Source organism: Nomascus leucogenys, chromosome 7b (assembly GCF_006542625.1).
Source record: "Nomascus leucogenys isolate Asia chromosome 7b, Asia_NLE_v1, whole genome shotgun sequence".
In the NCBI taxonomy this organism is placed as follows: Eukaryota; Metazoa; Chordata; class Mammalia; order Primates; family Hylobatidae; genus Nomascus; species Nomascus leucogenys.
In genome coordinates, this window is record NC_044387.1 from 87,305,587 (window position 1) to 87,327,765 (window position 22,179).

The 22,179-nt window shown below is 34.3% G+C and overlaps 1 protein-coding gene across 7 annotated transcripts in view; it reads right to left on the reverse strand.

The window, feature by feature from the left end:
- The window catches only part of SPOCK3 (SPARC (osteonectin), cwcv and kazal like domains proteoglycan 3), a 480,219-nt gene that overhangs the window by 147,201 nt on the left and 310,839 nt on the right, over positions 1–22,179 (reverse strand). For all 7 annotated transcript variants that reach the window (XM_030816303.1, XM_030816304.1, XM_030816301.1 and 4 more), the window contains one exon: positions 6,470–6,593. In XM_030816303.1, coding sequence (XP_030672163.1) covers positions 6,470–6,593 — 124 coding nt within the window. The remainder of the gene's footprint in view (positions 1–6,469; positions 6,594–22,179) is intronic.

The window sequence follows — 22,179 nt, forward strand, 5'->3', positions numbered from 1 at the left end:
CATATGGAAATGCAAAAGGTAAACACCAAAGCAATATTAAAAAGGTACAACAAAGTTGGACTTTGCACCTGAATTCAAAAGTCAGCATTAAGGTACAACAAATTAGACATGTGATACAGGCTTAAGGACAAATAGTTCACTGAACATAATAAAGACAGAAACAGACCCACACTTTTAGGACCATTTCATTTTTGACAAAGACATCAAAGCAATCCAATGAAGTAAGATGGTATAAACGATTCTGCAACTGGTTGGCTACTTCTTAAAAAAATTTGTGTAGAAACGGGTTTTTGCCATGTTGCCAATGCTTATCTTGACCTCCTGAGCTCAAGCAATTTTCCCACCTCTGCTTCTCAAAATGGTGGGATTACAGGCATAAGCCACCACACCTGGCCTGGTTGGCTACATTAAAAAAAAAAAAAAAAAAAAAAAAAAAAAAAACCTACCTTCTACTATACACAAAAACTAATCAGTATCATAGACCTAACCCTAAAAGTTAAAATGTTAAAGCTTCTAGAAGACACAGAAGATTGTTTTCTGCAACAAGTAATAATCATAGAAAATTGATGAGTTAGGCTTATTTATCATGCATAATATCTAAAAATATATTTTTATCATTAATCTGATATCACAGGCTTTAATCCAGTGAGAAACAAACAACTCAATAAATTTAAAAGCCAAATATTTTTATTTTTTAATTTTTTTTTTTTAGTGAATCAAATAAAGGTAGTCACCACATCATGTGTAGCAATATAGAAAAAAAATGAAGGGTAATTAATTTAAAAAATGAATTTGCTTCAATTTTACATTAAAAAATTGAAATGCAATTAAGAACATGGACTCTGGACTTAGCTGAGTAACACTGGTTAAATGACTTAAATTCTCTGTGCTTCACGTACACACACATTATACATATGCACACACACGTGTATATATGAGGTTATGAAAGTTAATGTAGTGAAAAGGCCATGGGTTACCATATTGCAATATCAAAACACAAGTTATTGTAAATGGTAGACAAAAACCAGGCACCTGTGCCTCTGACTCATTACATTATACCTTCCCCGCAGATAGGCCACTGGCACCAAGCTGTGGGAAACATTGATCAGAGCATTAGGAAAAGAACTTAGTATCTAGAAATGCATGTAAAAGTAAAGGGATTGGGGTGAAGGTATTCTGGAGCAATGTACCCTGTGTTCTCTTAGAAGCCTCTATTCAAAGGCACCAGTCATTGATCAAGTCAATGACCAATCAGGGATTTGAAAAAACAAAACAAACAAACAAAAAAATGAGTTCTTTTCCTACTTGTGAAGCTGCTTTGTGAGTGTCTTTTAGCTGTTTGCTTCACTGTAAGTGGCAAATATAAGAATTCACATTTTTCCCAGTAACTGAAGACAAGAGAGGATGTATTTTGTGCTTCAACACATGGCTCCAGGGAGTAAGGATAGCGAGTGTTGGAAACAAAATCAATGTAAGGAGAGGAAGGCTTTTCTGACAATTAGAACACTCCTCAAACATAGAGGTTTACCTCGCAGAATGATTTCATACCAGGGACTCTATTGCATAGAAGTTTGTCCTAGATGTTCTTTTAAGTTCCTTTTAAATTTGAAATTTTATGATAAAGTTCATTCATATTATTTCCTTTAATGTTCAGTGCTGTAATAAGAATGTAGCCCCATAAATGATCATGATAATGTTCTGGTGCTGTAATATTGATCGAGTTGGCATATCTCAGCCAAAAGCGAAACCCAACCTATGTGGAAAAGCAAGTCAAATAGAAAGAGTGCACATCCATTTCTGACAGTGGATCTTCCAAAATCAAACGATCTCAGCTCTAAATATTCAGAGGAAAGAAGATAGAACAACTAAATACTAAAAAGTATAACATATCAAACTTCTCATGATTAGGTGTCAGAAATTATCTACTTTTCAAAATGTTCATATAGTTGCTAGAATTAATAACTATTAAGAGAAAGTAAGAATATGCCTCAAATATGGAAAAAATAAATGACAGAAAGGTTAAAACATTATAGTATCATGTTGAAACTTCAAATAGAAAGGTTTTGAATTGTAATAAAAAAATTGGGCCTTCCCCTTTAATGCTAATGTTATTGTTCACACACACACACACACATACACACACACCCCTACCTTTTATTTAAGTAATCAAAGGCAATAATTTGAAGGGAGGCACAGTGATTCTCAGCCATGGCTACACATAAAAGTCACATGAGGAGTTTTAAAAATTCAAATTCATGGGGCCCCATTCCAAATCAATTTAAGTAGCATCTCTATGCTGGATTTGGAAAACTGCAGTCTAAAATAGGTAAGCTTTATATTTGCCTTCCTTCAAAACCACACACACACACACACACACACACACACACACACAATTTTATGAACAATACTAATTTCTAAGGAATTCATGATTGTTTAGTTCAATTGCCAAGCAGTGCATCACTAAATATGATAGAAAACAGTTTAAAATCATCCACTGTTGTCCTCAGGGAATTTATATTACACATGTTCTACTCAAGTCTAAAAGGTTAATATTATTTATTGACTTGTGCTCACAGCAAATGTAATGTACATTTTACACAACAAAGTGAGAAATACATCCATGATCTAACATAAATGGTATATTGAAGAACAATTCCTAGTTCTTACTGCAGCTTGACAATACAATCAAAATAGACTTTGCCTGAAGTAAAGAAATGAAGGCCTTCATCTTTTGTGTCAATTTCAAGAATGATTACCTCTCAAACAACCTTGAACAGACTATATTTTTATTTTTCTGGCATTGTTGAATTTGAAAGAATTCAGAGAACACTGGTTCTTTTAAAAAGAAAGATTAAATAGGCTTTTAAAGAAAGTAAATAATTTTTCTTAATAGAAAAAAAAGGCAATGTTCCAAAAATACTTTTTATGAAAATCACAAATGTCCCAAGATTTTTTCAAGTAAGCCTACTTATCCATAGTTCCTCATCTGTTCATTTTTCTTTTTGTGTATGCATTTTTAAAATACTCTACTGAGGATTTCTAGAAACAGTGATTAACTTCGAAGCTTGAACTCAAATAAAATAATTATTCAAAATTGGTCACATTGCATAATGAGGTTTACCTTTCAAAATTATATCTTAGTTATGCCATTTGGCTAAAGTCTTTCTTTGTGTACCTTCTGACCTCTTTCCCACCACATCCCCCAGCTCCTGCACCTATTGTACTTTGTAATGACCTCACCTCCAGTTAAGATGTGCAATGGAAATATCATTTATAATCTCCTCTCTATAAAATGAGCTGAAAGTAATGAACAAACATTGTAGGTCTAAAATAGAACTTGTAGGAATATTATTTGTAGTATTAAAAAAAAACCCTTTGTATCAATGCATGGGTCGACAATTCAGTAGATGAATAGGAAAGGCTTCCACAGCAAGACTGCACTTCCACACTGAATGTAGGGCCCCACATCCAAGACTCATCATATCTGGCTTCTGGTTAATCTTTAACATATCAGGACTACTCAGGGGAGGATTTAAAACTTCAAGCAAGGAGCTTCATGGACCCTACTGAGCTTAGAATTTGGAGCTCATCATTATTGTTCAAACGTGTTTAAATCTGCCCTGTCATAATTTGCAAGTTTATTGACAAAATTTAGTGATCCAAGAGCCAGAAGAAAGATCTTGTGATCTCTTACCTATATTCTATTTTCAACTCTCATAAGCAGATGTTGGGAACATAATAAAATGACATTTATAAGAAGGTACTGGCCTCCGTGGTCTTTGTTCTTGATCCGGTAGCTAAATAGCCTAGGGCAATACTTTCTTATGAGGGGGAAACAAAAAAACACCAACATGTTGAAGTCCTTAATTTGAGATTCAAATCAAATAAACTCTTAAAAAAAGATTAGTAAGGATAGTTTCACCTAAATTTTTACTGGGCTAAGAGTTCTACTTAGTTTTCATTGTTTTATATAGCTCAGTCTCACTACTGTCAATGCAAAAGTTTAAGATTAGGATGGGTGGTTCAAAGTGGGAAAGTCATTAAGTTAAATTAGAATTAACAGAAATTAAAATGATGATTTAGGGTTATTAAAGACCCATATTCACTTGAAGCATGCTTTTTGTAATGTCTTTCTATGTAAAAAAAGCATTCGTTAAAAGTGACATTTATGTAAATAAATATTAAAATAATAATTCAAATATAGATTATCTATAAGATTGGTTGTGTTGATAATACTAATAAAATTAGATGATTTATAAGCCAAGGTATCACAGTGTGCCTCATGCCCAAGGAGAACAATGAGGAAACCCCATGAAACTGAAGATATACCTGAATTAATCTATGTATAACGTGTGCTTTTAGTCTTGAATGAGAATATGAGGGCTATTTCTTACATGCTGAGTAACTCTAACATCATCAATCAAGTCTCATCAAGTAGAATTCCACTTATAATTGTAACTTGGTGTCCTATGAATCTAAATTGGGAAAGGAAGGATCACCTGCTAGGAGCAACCTCAAAAGAGTCCCAAAAATGTCAGCAGAAGCCAGTAGACTTCTGTTGGCACTCTCTGGGGATGATGACACCCTAGGCACAAACATATCAGTACTTCTGGCACATATTTCCAATGTTGAGAAAGACATACTTCTACTTAGGTGGATGCCAGTAAAACTTTCAAATCTCTCTAACACTAACTCAATTTGTTCAATCATCTACACTCACCAGATAAAATTAGGATTAAAATTTACTTCCTCTGTAGTTCTTCCTGTCAGTTTGAATATTACAATCTGCATCCTTCATTGGAAGTCAATAAATCAGCAAAATGATTTATACATCATTTCCATGTAGAATTTTATAATATGAGATAGATTCACTCTCCCTTGTACTGGCAACAGGAATTCACTTAACTTGCAAAGCCAAGGCCCTACCTATACCATGTTAAATTCACCAAGATCAAGACCATGTTGAAAGGACCCCTGACACACTCCTCTCCTAGCAATAACTCTGCTTCTATGTACATCTATAAAAGTTTAGCAGGTAGACATATGACAGCTTCACTAAGGATACACAGTACTTGGCACCTAGTATGTACTATGTATGTATTTAGTGACTGAATTAATTAAGAGCATTGTAGTGCACTTGCCCAGATTTGTAACTGTAAAAGGCAAGTGGAAGTTTTGGAGAAATATTTGCTCAGACGAATTATGATTCATAAGCAGGTATCCACAAAACCAAAGCATATAAAAGGTAAAATTTCTGGAAATGACTTTGCAGTAAGCACAATCCGATGTGAACTAAAGAAAGGTTATTTATAGATTTCATGCATACTCTTTAATAAGAATATTTAAATTGTTGCTTAAAAATGTATTAATATGTTTTTGTTTTTGTTTTTTGTTTTTTGAGACAAAGTTTTGCTCTTATTGCCCAGGCTGGAGTACAGTGGCGCAATCTCAGCTCACTGCAACCTCCGCCTCCCTGGTTCAAGTCATTCTTCTGCCTCAGCCTCTCGAGTAGCTGCGATTACAGATGCCTACCACCATGCGTGATGCATTTTTGTATTTTTAGTAGAGACGGGGTTTCACCATGTTGGCCAGGCTGGTCTCAAACTCCTGACTCAGGTAATCTGCCCACCTTGGCCTCACAAGTGCTGGGGTTACAGGCGTGAGCCACTGCACCTGGCTTAATAGTTTAATTATAGGGTAAGCTCCTTCTAGGGACACTGCATAATATGCTACACTACCTTTCTAAAATATACGTATTTTTTAAATCTAAATTTTTAAATGTATCCAATCCCTAGGGTTTCAGATAAAAGACAGTGAGCCTGAACTCCTTCCTTTCTGTTACATAGGCTAAGGAAATTTATCAATGTCTTATGTAGGCAAAGATTGTAAAAATCCCAAAATATTTTTAACAATATGGGACACTTAATTGGGAGGAACAACAGTGTAGAAGAGAGAGCAAAGGCATTGAATCAGAGATTATATCAAATCTTGGCTTCAGTGTCAACTAAATATGTGAAACTTGTCAGATTGCCTTTCTGATCCTGGTTTTTTCATCTGGTAAAGAGTTTTTTTGGTGGCTTAAATGAGATAATATAGGAGATAAAATATGAGATTAAAAAAAGTAATTCTAATGACAGATTGTAGCACATTTATTGTTGTTAAAATAATATTGATCACTAAAGCTATTATACAGCATGCTAACATTTCTGACCTCTTTCATAGTAGCAACAAAGGAAAGATTGGCTTTGATATCTGAGGGTTCACAGCTTTAGTATTTCAAACCTTAAAAATTCTGATACAGAAAAAACAAATATGCATTGAATCATATTCCAAACCACTGAGATTATTCATTTATTTTATAAGTTAAATGAATAATTTGAATTATCACATGGGATAAACAATAGTTTTAATCATTTACTAATAAGTATGCATCACTTATTTCATACCAAACAACTGTAGGTGTCTTTACCTGAAAAGAGTAGGTGTGACCATCTGAACCACAAACAGGGCTGGGATAGACCATTGGGCACTGCTTGCAGCTGGATAATATGGGACCCCTCCACTGCCTATGGTCTACTCCTGCTTCTTTCATCCTGTTAAAAAAATAAAGCAAGCACATTGAGCATATTTATTTTAAAATATACATTTATATTAGCTCATTCCTTTCCTACACTGCCATTCCAACTCCTGAAGATACATTAGAATCAACAAACTATTCTCATTTTTAATTTATTATTTCATGCCATATTTGTCATTATAATCTTTTGATTTGTATCTTAAGGCTTGCCTTTAATAAAACAGGAATATGTTCCTTAAATATATTCTGCTAGTCACATATAAATGATAGCTGTATTTCTTCATGTGAACCCTTTTGATAGCCTCAGAAACAGAAGCAACAGTTGCTCAGCAATGAAGGACTCACACATCTGGCACCTTCTTAAAAGCTGTCCTCATGTTCCATCAGGAACAATATAAAAAAGATGACACCTAATTCACTGGGTGCCTAAAAGTAAGAATGGCTTACCTTTAAAGAAAACAGAAATAAAGAATTACAATTTTCCAGCATTTACCAGTATTTAGAAAGCCAAATTGCTAGGTTTAGTGATGGCAAATCTCCTTTTGTTGTGTAAAAGTGTCTTAAAATAGATCCATGCATCTTTGATATAGAATAACTTGAAAAACATCCATTCTCTTCTGCTACCTACACTTACAATTGTTTGTTTCCCCACTTTGGTTAAATTTCTTTATTCCTTTGCCTATTTGTGTGAACAATTTACACAGAGTCAGGAAAATGGCTTGAAAGTTAGAAAAAAAATTAACTGAGAATTCATATAAAAACATCTAATATTTAAAAGTCCTGTAGTAAATCAATATTCATTTATTACAACTGCTTATGGAGAGAGTAATTTGATGCCTGTGTCAGGATGAGAATAGATATTTTACCAGAAACATTTTTTTTCTCTTTGCTTTTTGTTTTCTTTCCATGAATATGTCAAACCTACAAAATAGTGGTCCCAAAAGACTATCAAGACACATTTTAAGGACTTTCATTGTAAGGAAAGAAGTTTGAACTATGTGTTTCAAATTTTGCCAGAGTTTGGGTGGGCATTACACATTAATTATTTTCTCTCTCTCTCTCTCAAAAATTTTCATGAAGCCTATCATAGTTCCAAATATGTTCTTGTTATTTCAGTTTTGTACATTCTGCCAAAAGACCACATTAAAACCTTGCTTTGCTACAAAGTTCATCTTATAATAGACACAATGGGAGAAAATAAACATGCAAATTTTTCCTGAAAAACAGTTGGCGCGATACCCTAGTGAGAAATAAAACAATGGTTGAAAAACTTGGACTATTCTGTTTTTGAAGAAGACTTGAAGATTTATAAATTACAAAAATGTAGCAGAAAGAAATTTTAAAAAATTAAAACGTTCTACTTGCACTGAACTTTCACTGTGTGTAATCAAACAAGACATGAAATTATGCAAAATTATTTGCTCTTCAGATACATTAGGAGAAAGTATAAGCAAATTTGGGCTTCTAATCAGTGAAAAGTATTTTATTAGAGCAAAAGAGGATTGTAGTTAAAAAAAAAAATAGGATGTGTATGTCCTTTGTACTTAGGTTTATATCCCATCTCCGTATCTCTTTTTTACTTCATCTCATTCTCCTTTCCTAATACATATAACTTAAAAAACCCTAATGATATCTGGAAACTAAAAATTGTTGTATTAATAAATTTCTCTTATAACATTTATGACTTAGAAAATCTTTCAATTTTAATTTAAAGAATAAATATAACTAGAAGTAAATTTTTAAAAAATTTGAAGATTTAGCTGGGCACGGTGGCTCACGCCTGTGATCCCAGTGCTTTGGGAGGCCTAGGCGGGCGGATCACCTGAGGTTAGGAGTTCGAGACCAGCCTGACCAACTTGGAGAAACCCTGTCTCTAATAAAAATACAAAATCAGCCAGGCGTGGTGGCGCATGCCCGTAATCCCTGCTACTCAGGAGGCTGAGGCAGGAGAATCGCTTGAACCCAGGAGGCAGAGGCTGCTGTGAATCAAGATCACACCACTGCACTCCAGCCTGAGTGAAACTCCATCTCAAAAAATAAAAAATAAAAATAAAAAAGATTGAAGATTTATTAGAAATTTGTGAAATTGAAATGAGCTCTTAAAAAGTAAAATTGTAAGGTACTTGTAAAAAAAATCTTGAAGTAAAACAAGATTAGTTGTTCTTATTCCTTCCAGTTTTAACCATATGGAACACTAAATAAACATGTTCATATTCCTAAAGTGTATCAATAAAAATGGTACTTTTTATTTAGTTTTGATGCTGGTCAGGATTTGCTGGAGTGAAATATAATCACGAACAATATACAGATGCATTTCTTAGTCTTATTATATGAATATAAAAGTACTTCTACAAATTTATAGAAGTCCAACTCTATGTGATATCACCTGTCCACCTATATGTAATATCACTATTCATCGTGGAAGAGATTTTTGCATTTCCAGACTCCTTTTATAAAAATGTATCCTAGATGATGAGTTGATAGGTGCAGCAAACCACCATGGCACGTGTATGTGTGTATACCTCTGTAACAAACCTGTACATTCTGCACATGTATCCCAGGACTTAAAATAATAAAAAGAAATGTTTCCGATGATTCAGAATGTGTTTGGTCTGGCATCAGAGATTGTTCTCAGAATTAGTGTTCTTCATTGTCTATTTAAATTTTTGTTTTGTTCTTAGAAAAATTAGCCAAGTAGATGAAGATGTAACATTAAAAACTTAACACTTAATTTAATACCTATGTGTGATGTATAATATGTAAACATATGTAAATTATATATACACAGAAATCATCTGTTGTTGGTTGGTTTTTAATTATATTTTGAAGGCCCCATTTAAGAGAGAGCAACATGTTTCTAAGAGAGAAGTGAAGTCACATAGTCATTGTATAGGTGAAGATGAGCAAAGCAACATTATTAGGGAAAGGTGTATTTGGCTCAGGCTATGAGAATGGTTGCCTGGCAACTGTGGCAAGAGGGATGCCCCAGGTAAGAAACTAGATCTGGGAAGAGCACAACTAGGCACATTATTCTGAATATTCTAGGTGTGCAGAAAAGATTAACCTTTGAGTGTACATCTAATTTTTTGATACACCAAAGGTCAATCGCAGTTAGTTATTTTAAATTATTAACAAATAGGGTGATACAAAGTGCTTCCATTAATGAAGTAAAAAACCTAAGCTGGCTGAAAAACTCTGAACATTTTCAGAAATTGGTCTTCCAACAGTAGCTCCACTGGAATAAATGTATGACTTTCAGAGAATTATTTTTTTCAAAAAAATATTCAATTCTAAAAATCTGAGTTAAAATTTATTTAGTTTATAACTGCATCCTATACAGGGTCACACCCCTTCCCTTAAGGAACAAGAAATTGTATTTTTAAACCCAGGGAAATGAAGCAAATTGAATAACATACAATAAACTCAAGTTTTCTTTTTTTTTCTCAGAATCATTCGTTTTAAAGATTCCAGATTCAAGGCCCTAAGATAGTTTCATATAATTATAAATATTATTATGTTTTTCAGAGGTGGAAAATTAAACGAATAATTAAAGAGGAATTCATACTATTGCTAGCATTCTTTTAGGTGACTCACTTCTCGGCAGCTGAATCATATTATCTTCTTACCACCTGAACTATTATCTTGTATTCATGATTTAACTTCCACTCTAGTCTTCAGTATGTCTCTAGCATCAGTCTCATATGAAAGCTCAACAGTCTCATTTTCCTAATAACTATAATGTTAATTGCTGCTACATTCATTTACTCATTTATGTTCTACTTAGTTTTCTGTTTAAGTTAATCATGTTGTTCATTTTAACAAAATAATTTGAACAAAACTTCCATGTTTCAGGATTTACATTGATTTCTGAAAGAGGGTAAATGATGTTACCAAAATGGTTAGCAAAAAAACAAAAACCACAAAAACCCTCTCATTCTAACTTGACTTAAATTTAACATATGCCCATTTCATTAATCAGCCTTGGGAAGCCAGCCACCTCCCTCGTTCTTAATTTCTTCACTTGTGCAACGACAGGTTTCATTATTATGGATCATTTGATCTTGAGTAAGCCATGAGTCTATAAATCTTTAATAAAATTACTTATATGAAGATGCTTAGCAAAAGTTAGAAGCATAGATAGTGCATATTGGTCACATGTTATGATTTTAGGATTTGATTTAGTGTTAACAAGTGAAGCAAATATATCATTATGGGGTGAAGGATGAGGTTGGATGTTAAAAAAGAGGGCCAGAAATGCTGAAGTTGCAATGCTGGGCTGTCTCAAGTAGCAAATGAAAGACATGGAGGGAGCCCGGTCATATGATAACCAATGAATGAAAGGAAATAAAATGTGGCGTGGTTGTGTTAAAAGAGGCATAATTTCCACGAAAGCTATCTACAAATAAAATAATATTTGCATTACAATGTGAAGGAACAATAAATCATAAAAATAAATGGTATAACAAAACACATTGATTCTCTAAATAAATATTTTTCTTAAACCTTGTATTTCTTGCATCTGCTATCATATATTATAAAGTCTCAGTTCTTAAGGTCCTAAACATGCAAGCAGAATAAAATGCCAATTTATGCATTATATATTTACCTTAGGGGAGATATGGTTTGGCTCTGTATCCTCACCCAAATCTCATCTTAAATTGTAATCCCCACATGTCGAGGGAGGGATGTGGTTGGATTATGGGGCGGTTTCCCCTATGCTGTTCTTGTGATAGTGAGTAAGTGCTCATGAAATCTCATGGTTTTATAAGTGTTTGGAATTTCCTCCTTCAATTTTCTCTTCCCTGCTGCCTCGTGAAGGAGGTGCCTTTCTTCCCCTTCCCCCATGACTGTTAAATTTCCTGAGGCCTCCCTAGCCATGTGGAACTGTGAGTCAATTAAACCTCTTTCCTTTACAAATTACCCAGTCTCGGGCATTTCTTTATATCAGTGTGAAAACTAACTAATACATACCAATATTAATTTAATTATTAACAGAAGGATTTTATTATAATCTCATAAAACAATATTCAAGTGAGAAGAGATATTCTGTCGAATATCTCAACTGATGGTAACTTGATATATTTCTTCTGCACTCAATACACCTACTATTTCATGTCCCAAATCATTTGCTTTTTAAAATTCTGCCAGAGTTGTGGTAGGATTCTTTCTTCAGATATGACTGCCAAGTCATGATTTCTTCCCTATTGGTCATAACTTTTCAGGAAAGAAGGCTACTTTTATTACATTTTGCCATGGGTCTTAGCAAAGGACAGATGCTATTAGCTGACTGCAGTAAATTATCTTCCAGTGTGAGAAAACTATATAAAAGCTGGAAAGGCCTACATGGAACTTATTAAATCTACAGTGAACACTCTTTACTTTAAATGATTTCTATATTGTATGTCAGGAATTTGAGCATTAAAGGAAAATACCATAAGAAATAAATTTTAAGTAAGCTATATACTCTATGAATGCAAAAAAGTATTCTGTCAGCCTCCTATCCAAATACTAACCAGGCCCAGCCCTGCTTAGCTTCCTAGATCAGAAGGTCAGATAGGTTCAGGGTGGTATAGGATTAGGCTGTAGACTAAAATACTTTATAAAAGAAAATTTTAACAATGTTGCTATAAAATGGATGTTATATAAGAAATCATTTGACATAGCTTATTCTGCAATATGAATAACAACCTGATTTGCTCTATATATTTTTGAAGGACTGAAATTCACAAAAAAACAATTTTTAAACATATTTTAAAATACAGTGGAAGAAGTAATTAATGAAAAATACCTTTTAAAATTATTCCTAAGATAAATTAACTACAATCTGATATAGTTTGCATGTTTTTTCCCTCCAAATGTCATGTTGAACTTTGATCCCCATTGTTGGTGGTGGGACCTGGAGGAAGGTGTTTGGGTCATAGGGGTGGATCCCTCATGAATGGTTTGGTACCATCCTCATGGTAATGAGTGAGTCCTTGCTCTATTAGTTCTTGTGAGATCTGATTATTTAAAGAGCCTGGCCTCTCTGTCTTGATTTTTCTCTGGCCATATGATCTCTGCACACCCCAGATCCCCTTCAAATTCTACTATGAGTGGAAGCACTCTGGGGCTCTCACCAGAAGCAGATGCTGGCACCTTGATTCTTGTACAGCTTGAAGAACCATTAGACAAATAAACTTCTTTTCTTTATAATTAAGCCAGTCTCAGGTATTCCTTTTTAGCAACACAAACTAAGACACAATCTAAAGAATGATTGTAATAATAAATTTTCAACATGAACTGTGCTTATGAGGCCAACTAGTATGATGTAGAAAAGTTATCAAGAAATCAAAGCAATCAGTGATTTAAAGTATATGCTTTACAGAGCATTTAAATTAAACATCAGGATTTAGAGTTTAAAGAGAAGTGGATAATTTATAATGAGCACCAATTTCTTTGAACAGATCCAGTTATTATCATACTTGAATAATATATGCTGTCAAGTAAATGATTTTTAAGTGGTGAGCATATTCGTAATTATTGAAGGCATCAATAAACTCTTCCAAAATTTCAATAGGCATCATGACAAATGACATGACTGCATATTTCCACTCTCCTTTTCAATCTGACCCTCAACAGATTGACTGAGTAAAATAGTTTTGAAATGTATAAAATGTAGATGATGTTAAATTCAGATTGTAGTGATCCAGGTCCATACTCTTTCCACATACTTAATTCCACACTATTTCAATTACTAAAGACCCCTTCATTTAAAAAGGTATATTCAACTGCAAATGATCTTCATTGTATAAGATACAAAGAGTCATTACCAGGAGTTATAATGGAGAAGAAATCTTTATAAACCCGTTTCCAGCAAAATGCAAGGCAACAGATTAAGAACTCATAATCTCGTGTGTGACAAATTAATTACCTGATTAAAAGCTATGTATAGTTATCTTCATTGAAAGAAGTGTTAGAAAATTATTTTTTCTTTTAAATCAATATAATATGAAAATGCATTATTTTAGGAACTAAACCAAGTATTTAAATAAATATAAGGTTAGATTTACATGTATGCTGATAGCCTTATGTGACAGATATATTCATTACATTGTTTATCATTTTAACCATCTTATACAGTGTGTATTAGCCATTAAATTGTGAGGCTAGGGAAAAGTAAATTGATAGAGCTTAATTATCAAGCCTCTGGTGCATACAGTTCATAAATACGGACTTCCAGAGTTATCCTTTTCATTGGGCCATTTATGCTTCCTACCATAAGCATACATATAAAATTTTAAATGTAATGGAAAACCACATTCCAATATTCCATAAATTTCTAGACCCGTTCACGTAATTGGTTAAAAATGACAGCATCACTACCTCAAATTTTAGTTAGAATCTTTATCACCACCAAAATACAAGGTGGTATCTGGAAAGTATACCTCCTGGCTAATTAAATCTGAAATTTATATAGCATGAAATAAGTAATACAATATCATAATCTAGATTCTGAACTAGTAAAAGGATTAACTAACTAAGGTATGAATTGGTTCTATTTAATTTGCCTGGACAGGTATATTTATTTTCATTCAAGATACTAATGTTCATAAACAAAACAAGCTTTCAACCATTAACTGTGCTACTATTTTAACCTTCACTAGCTTATAGTGTCAGCATTGAGCAAAGTGTGAACTAAGATTTGAGTTCATAAAAATGTGATTCTTAAATATCAAGGAGATTCTATATTTGGAAAAATGTATTCACATTTTAAAAATAACAGTGACAGATATGCAGTTTAAAGCGAGAAAAATATTTTACCAAAAGAAAATGACTAACAGTGCAACATTTCCTAAAAGACATGGAAAAATATTCTGTTTCACTATCGAAAACACATTTATATATATATATAAATGTCTTGATTGTGAAAAATTCTTTTAATTTTTAAAAAATTTTCTTAACAGAAGCCAATAGTTTTAGCTGCTTTTAAAAATAGATCTAAAAGCTTCAGCAGAGCCATTTAACAATTAAATGCTGCGTTTTATTTAAGTAAACCCTCATTAAAGACCATCCAAAGCTCAGGGAAACAAAACACAGCTTTTCCTTCATACACTGTCTTTGTGGAAGTCATTATCATTGCCTTTCTCCTGGCTTACTGCTTTATTGGAAAAGGAAAGTTGCAGAAAGAAGAAAATAGAAAGAAACTACCATGTTTTGCTTGAGTCTGATTTACAGGATGAAACAAACGATTAAGTGTGCAACCTCCACTCTGCATGAGCTCTGACAGCTGTATTTCAAGTACAGCAGTTTGCCCAATCACGTCTTATTTTTTCAAGTTAACAAGTAATTAATACAATTTAAAAGATAGCCTAATGTTTTATCCTATAGCATTTTTCTATCAGGTTGTATTTGTTTCCTGTCCTGGAAGAGTATACTTTCAAGCATGTGTTGATTCTTTTTTTTTTTTTTTCTTTTTAGAGACTGTGTCTCACTCTGTTGCCAGGCTGGAGTGCAGTGGCACAATCTCAGTTCAACTTCTACCTACGGGGTTCAAGCAATTCTCTTGCCTCAGCCTGCTGTAGCTGGGACTACTGGCACATGCCACCATGCCCAGCTAATTTTTGTATTTTTAGTAGAGACAGGGGTTTCACCACGTTGGCCAGTATAGTCTCAATCTCTTGACCTTGTGATCCGCCCGCCTTGGCCTCCCAAAGTGCTGGGATTACAGGCATGAGCCACTGCACCCGGCCTGTGTTGACTCTTTATGGTATAACCAGGAGTAGGGGCAGACTCACTAGCCAAGGAACTGTTCTCCTGGAAATTGTATCTCAATACTTTATACTATATATTAAAGACTATAAAAAAGCCTTTCAAAAACAGTTTTATTATTGTTACTTATATATTATTACTTATGGTTACAGCTACATAAATGTTCTACGAACTGAATCAGGTGCCATTAAAATTCCCATCACTATTTCTCCCAATAAATTATCATCTTCTAACCTACAAATAGTACCTATGTGCCCTTCTAGGTAGTTTATTTATTTGCTCATAAACATACAATGGGGGTCCCCAAAACCCAGGCAGCAGCCCAGTATCTGTCGCCTGTTAGGAACCGGGCCTCATAGTAGGAAGTGAGCAGTAAGCAAGTCAGCATTACCACCTGAGCTCCGCCTCCTGTCAGATCAGCAGTGGCATTAGATTCTCATAGGAGTGCAAACCCTATTGTGAACGGCGGACGCGAGGGGTCTAGGTGTTGCGCTCCTTGTGAGAATCTAGCGCCTGATGATCTGAGGTGAAACAGTTTCATACCCAAACCATCCCCTACTCCCCTGTAAACTGGTCCTTGGTGCCAAAAAGTTTGGAGACAGCTGCCCTGCAATATATTCAGGAACCATTTCACACTCTAGTGGCACCGGAGGGATAGAGTCGTTAAATTCATGGGAATCAGAATTTATTTGTGGACAAAAAAATAGGAGTAGCTTGGAGTAGGATTTTTTATAGTACAGGAAGTGATAGGGACAATATAGAGCCTATCTCATGAAGTTATATTCATCTTTGAGGTCCTGACTTTGATGCCATTACTTCGTAAATATTTTCTGACTCCCCTTATGCTTTTATATGACTTGCCAATTCTAACGGTCACCCATATGGTCATCTTTCCTATGTAACCCAACTTATATTCAAACTCCCCTAATTCTGAGTCCCTGTTGTGCTCTAATGACATCCCTCATGACATTAGGAGACATATCTGTGCCTAATACCTACTCTTTCCTTCCTTATGCTGTTTCTCTAACTGAAGTTTGGGAGATTATGGATCCACTTAGAGCAAAGACCACTTTCTGTAGCCTACAAATATTTCTAACTTCTGTTGAACTCCACTTACAAGCACGCAGGAAGCAGCAGAGCAGTAAAAGATGTCATTTTAATCACAGTATAGTTCATATAAGTTGAATTTGGTCTCAGCATCCTTTGGAGTCAACATACCAAGCATTCTGACCTCTGTGCAATTTGCCCAATCACATGCCTGTTTTTCCTTTCGTTAGATCACACTTCCAGAAATAGATTTTCTAAGATTGGGGGATGTGTTAGTTTCCTATGTCTGCTGTAATAACTTACCAAAACCTTGCTGACTTAAACAACAGAAATTTAATCTCTCACCGTTAGGAATCTAAAAGTCTAAAATCAGTATCTCTTGACTGAAATCAAGGTGCTGGCAGGACCACACTCTCCCGGTGGGGGGTTTCCAGATCATAATCTGTGCTTGCTTCTTCCAGTTTCTGGTAGCGATTGACATTTCTTGGCTTACGGCTACAACTTTCCACTCCATCTTCGTATCACTTTCTCCTCCTTGTGTCTGTGTCAAAACTCCCTCTCTCTCTCATAAGGATATATGTGATTACATTTAGGTCTCACCCTGATAATCTAGGATAAATCTTTCCTCTGAAGATCCTTAATTTAACCATATCTTTTGGCACATATAGTTATTCACTCTTATGCTTTATAAGATGATATTCATAGATTATGTGAACTAAGATATAATCATATCTTTTGGGCCATCATTTAGCTCACAACAGGAAGAATACCCAGAGAAGAGAGACTCTATTTCTCTGATAACAAAAAAGCTTCAGGAATGGAGTCCCTAGTTTGGAGAGATGTCATAATTAATCCCATGCATAAATTCACATAGACAGTATATTTTGCCCTGTCTAATCAATTCTTTTACATCCAATGGAAAAATGTATGGTCCATGATGATATTTTGGGACTCATACATTGCCCATTAGCAGCCACAAGACTGTTCCCATCTATGCTTTGTCTTAATCACAAACCACAGCCAGATCTAACTGACTCTTCCGTCAGTAAAGACCAACTGTAGGATCCCAAACAAAAGGTATTTAAATTCATCTAATTTCCCAGTGAATTTCAGCACCGTTTTTTTACTTTTTATACTTTACTGATTTTTAGACACTACATAAGGGTTAAAGTTGTAAAGAGTAGAAAACAATAGACTCCATTTTTATTCATTAAAAATTAAAAATGGCGGGCATATCAACATGCCTCATTTGACCCTAAATTTTATTAGAGCAGGGGCTAATGATAATGGGGTTTTCTTTTTGTTCTTTTGCATTTAGCAGTAGTGGTCACTAGAGGAAAGCTGAAACAAAGTAGCACAAGGCTTAGTGTCACGGAATTGGGAAATTTGTGACATCCAAGGTTGACATTAGCTTGCCATGTTAAAAGCCAGTCAGTTAGAATACAATAAAAATAATAAACTTGCCACTGAATTCAAACAAGTGTCTTTTTTTCCTAAATGTTATTTTATGCCATAATATAAAGGAACATGACAAAGCATTTAACGTAATTTCTCTCCTTCGGTAGGTTCAGCCTATCAAAGACTCTTTTCTGCCTCGTGTTTTAGAATTTTTAGCATGCTTTCCATTATTCATTTAGGAAGCAAGCATTCAGGAAATTAAAAATTTGGCTCTTCACAACTGTAAGTGGAAGAGTAATTTATATTGTCTTTTAAAAAATACTTTAAACCTTTCAGAACACTGTTAATTTACTGCATTTTTTGGTTTGTCACGTGACTTTTTAGAATAACAAGATCCATTTAATCTACAAACTCATGCTAATTTCCCCTTGAAAAATGCTCACCACAGTCTCTCTTGCCCTTCTGACAGCTTTTTTCTGACCCACTGGAGGTCATAAAATATACTGCAGGCTAAGAATTGTCTACACTTCCTAACTCCCTCACTAACAATGCCTGAAAGGCATAGAAAGATAACTAATGACTTATCATGTTTGCTGAACACATGGCTGGTAAGTGGAATTGCTAGGCTGAAGAAAAAGGTTAGTGGGTCCCAGGGTGTGGACTCTCATGGCTAAATTAAACCGACCTGGAAAATGCTGCCAAGGAGTTAGCCACTGTCTTCCCACCATATTGAAGGGAAGCTGAAATGGGCAACTTAATCTAGTGCAACTTGTTATAGACTTTTGATAAAATAATGACATTTTTTACTCTCATTTGTTTTTCTTGTTAGAAGTTTATTTGTTTTAACATTGATTTGATAAAAGTAACACTAGCATTATTTAGGATTGGGGTCCCCTGGGGTACTTTAATCACTTCCCAGCAATAGATTAAATATAACTATATGGTAATCTTGTCCCACAAATGTCAGTGGATATATAGAGAGATAAATATCTATGCTTATATATTACTATGGCATGGCTAGAGAAGGAAATTCTACAAGCATGCTTATAGAACAGGCAATACATAAACAAGCAGCCATAGCTGTGTTCTAATAAAACATTTGTATGAACAATGAAATTGAATTTCATATAATTTAATATATCACTAAATATTTCATTTTTGATTGTTTACCCCAACTCTTTGAAAATACAAAAACCATTCTTAATTCTCAGGTCCTACATAAAAAGACTGTCAGCAAGATTTTGCACACAGGTCTAGTTTTTGACCCTGCTCTAAGAAATAGTAGAGCTACAAAATAGAAAAAAAACTTATTCCCCAAATCAGCGAAAAAGAGACCTCACTGCCCGACCCTGAGAATACCCTTACTAGTTTAACGTGTATGTAAAAAGTACATTTATATTGTGTGATACCATTGAAATTTGGGGGTAAATTTGTTATAGTATTATGATAAATATAGATATTTGAAGCAATCTAGACATATTAATATCTAAAATACATCTTATTTTAACACAGTCAAAAAATGAAACAATAGAAAATGATTTCTAGCCTTCTTGGTTTCTAGTGAGACATCAATTCAACCACTCCAAGGAAAATTTTTTTTTTTTAATATTTACAAACTATTCTAACTTTCAAAGCATAGCATCTCAATCTTGGACTTGAGAGTGCAAAGAAATTTTAAAAGCAAAAATACAATTCTCAACAAAATATACCTCGGAGTCAATGCTGTGCTTGTGAATTTCCCAACGTGCAAAGTGAAAGAGTTCCAAAATCCAGTTTATTTTAAGAAAACTCATGGAGCCACATGAAGGCATTAAACTTATTTTCCAATTTTTGTTTGTTTAACAACTCACTTTAAACAAGTATGCGAATATATCTATGTCCCACTAGAAAATCAAATAAACTTCTTCTCTAAGTTATACACATAAATTTACACTCATACATTTACACAACCACTTAGGTGAATGATTTGTAGACAGATTTTTTTCAAAGCTTAGAGAAATTTTTTATAGGAAAATTATTATTTGAATAGCATAGTCATCAAGAGAAAATAAATTATGACATAATAATCACTTTGGTGAAGCTAAATTTTACAAGCCCTTCGACCAGAGTGAAACACAGATGTTGAATAAATGGTAAAGCTTTACTAAATGTAGAACACGAGAAGAAATTATCATTCAGTTTATGAAATATTCATTGTGTCTCATGTTCAATAATTATTTGAACCCTATGGGCTCTTAGGAGTAGGTCAGCATACTCACAGCCACACAGCACAGATAGCCAAATCTGTAGAACTTCAGTTTTCTCAAATATTTGAGGAATATTAACATGTTTTTAAGAGAAAATGGCTGCTTTTGGCATTTGCTTCAGGCTATGCTATTCAGATCCCACTTGAAATAATTCAGTCGGAAGGTTTGATATCTGGGTGGGTTTTTTTTGTTTGTTTTTAAATTTTTTTTGTTTTTGTTTGTTTTGATGAGTATTTGAACTTAGTTTTTAGCTTCTTTGACAGAATTTTAAAAAGTTGCCTTTGTGTCCAAGCAACCCAATAGCTGGTAAGAGATGCTTTAACTTTTACCTCTTCCCTATGACACCTGACTTCCTTTTCCTCTATGTGAGACTCAGGAGAAACTAGTAATAGGTATGTATGGAATAATTATTTTTAGACAAAAATCATCCCAAGTTCTATTTTAGTAAGTTAGTAACTAATGCCCTGTTACCTCAGACTCTGCAAAAAGGACCCTCTGAAATACACTTACAGGGACAATGGCCATATTGAACAAAGTAAACAAGAGAGGAGTCTCTCTCGTGCGTTTCAATATTTCCATAAGGTGTGAAAGAGGAAAAATTCAGAATGACTTAATTTCAAGATTTATAATGCTTAAATCCCTGAAAAAGGGTTGTAAGGTGACTAATAGCAATGGACCCTAAATTCTCTAAAAAATCCACATGTATATATTTCATAGCTGCAAATTATGACAGAAAAACTACTAATATGAAGTTAAGGTAGAAAATATGGATTTAATTGTTGGAAGATATAATACAGAATAATTTCAAATAATTTCTTCAATAATAATACTTTACAACCTGACTAGTGAAAGTATCCCACTGATATGGTTTCACTCTGTATCCCTACCCAAATCTCCTCTTGAATTTTGGCTCCCATAATTCCCACGTTTTGTGGGAGGGACCCAGTGGGGGATAATTGAATCATGGGGGCGGTTTCTCCATACAGTTCCTGTGGTAGTGAATATGTCTTGTGAGCCCTGATGGTTTTATAAGGGGTTTCCACTTTTGCTTCTCTCTCATTCTCTCTTGCTGCCACCATGTAAGAAGTGCCTTTCACCTTTCGCCATGATTGTGAGGCTTTCTCAACCACGTGGAAATGTGAGTCCATTAAACCTATTTTTTTCCCCACGCTCAGGTATGTCTTTATCAGCAGCATGAAAACAGATGAATACACCCATAAAGTTGTCACACTCTTCACAAAATGTAACTCAAAATGGATCACAGATGTAAATGTACAATGCAAAATGATGAGACACCTAGAATTCATCATAGAGGAAACTCTACATCACTTCGGTTTTGGAAATTTTTTTTAGATACAACACAAGAGGTATGATCCATGAAAGAAAGAATTGAAAAGCTGTATTTCATGACAATTAAAAATGTTTGTTTTGTAAAGACAGTGTGAAGAGAATGATGAGGAGACAAGCCAGAGCCTGGGGGAAAATATTTGCCAAAGACATATCTGATAAAAGTCTGTTATTCAAAGTATAAAAATAATTTTAAAAACTCAACAATAAGAAAAAAAATCCAATCTAAAAATGAGCCAAAGACCTTGATAGACACTTCACCAAAGATGATACGCATATGGCAAATAAGCACATTGAAAGTTAATCTATATCATTTGTTACTCAGGACTTGCAAATTAAAACCGTGGGATAGCACTATAAACTTATTAGAATGGCCAAAACTCAGAACGCTGAAAACACCAAAAGCTGGGGAGAATGTGGCTCTATAGAGACTCTGATTTATTGCTGGTTGGAACGCAAAATGATACAGCAACTTTGGAAAACAGTTCGGCAGCTTTCTCTCAAACTAAACATACTCTTACCATAGGATCTAGCAATTGTACTCATTGGTATGTACACAAAAAGTTTGCAAAGGTATGTCCACACAAAAACTTGCAGACAGATGTTTATAGCAGCTTTATTCATAGTTCCAAAAACTTGGAAGCAAGCAACACGTCCTTCAGTAAGTGACTGAATAAACTGTGGTATATCCAGACAATGAAATATTAGTCAGCACTAAAAAGAAACTTTAATGCATTAACTGGAAGAAGCCAACCGGGAAAGGCTACCTACTGTAAGATTCTAACTGTAAGAAATGCTGGGAAAGGCAAAACTATC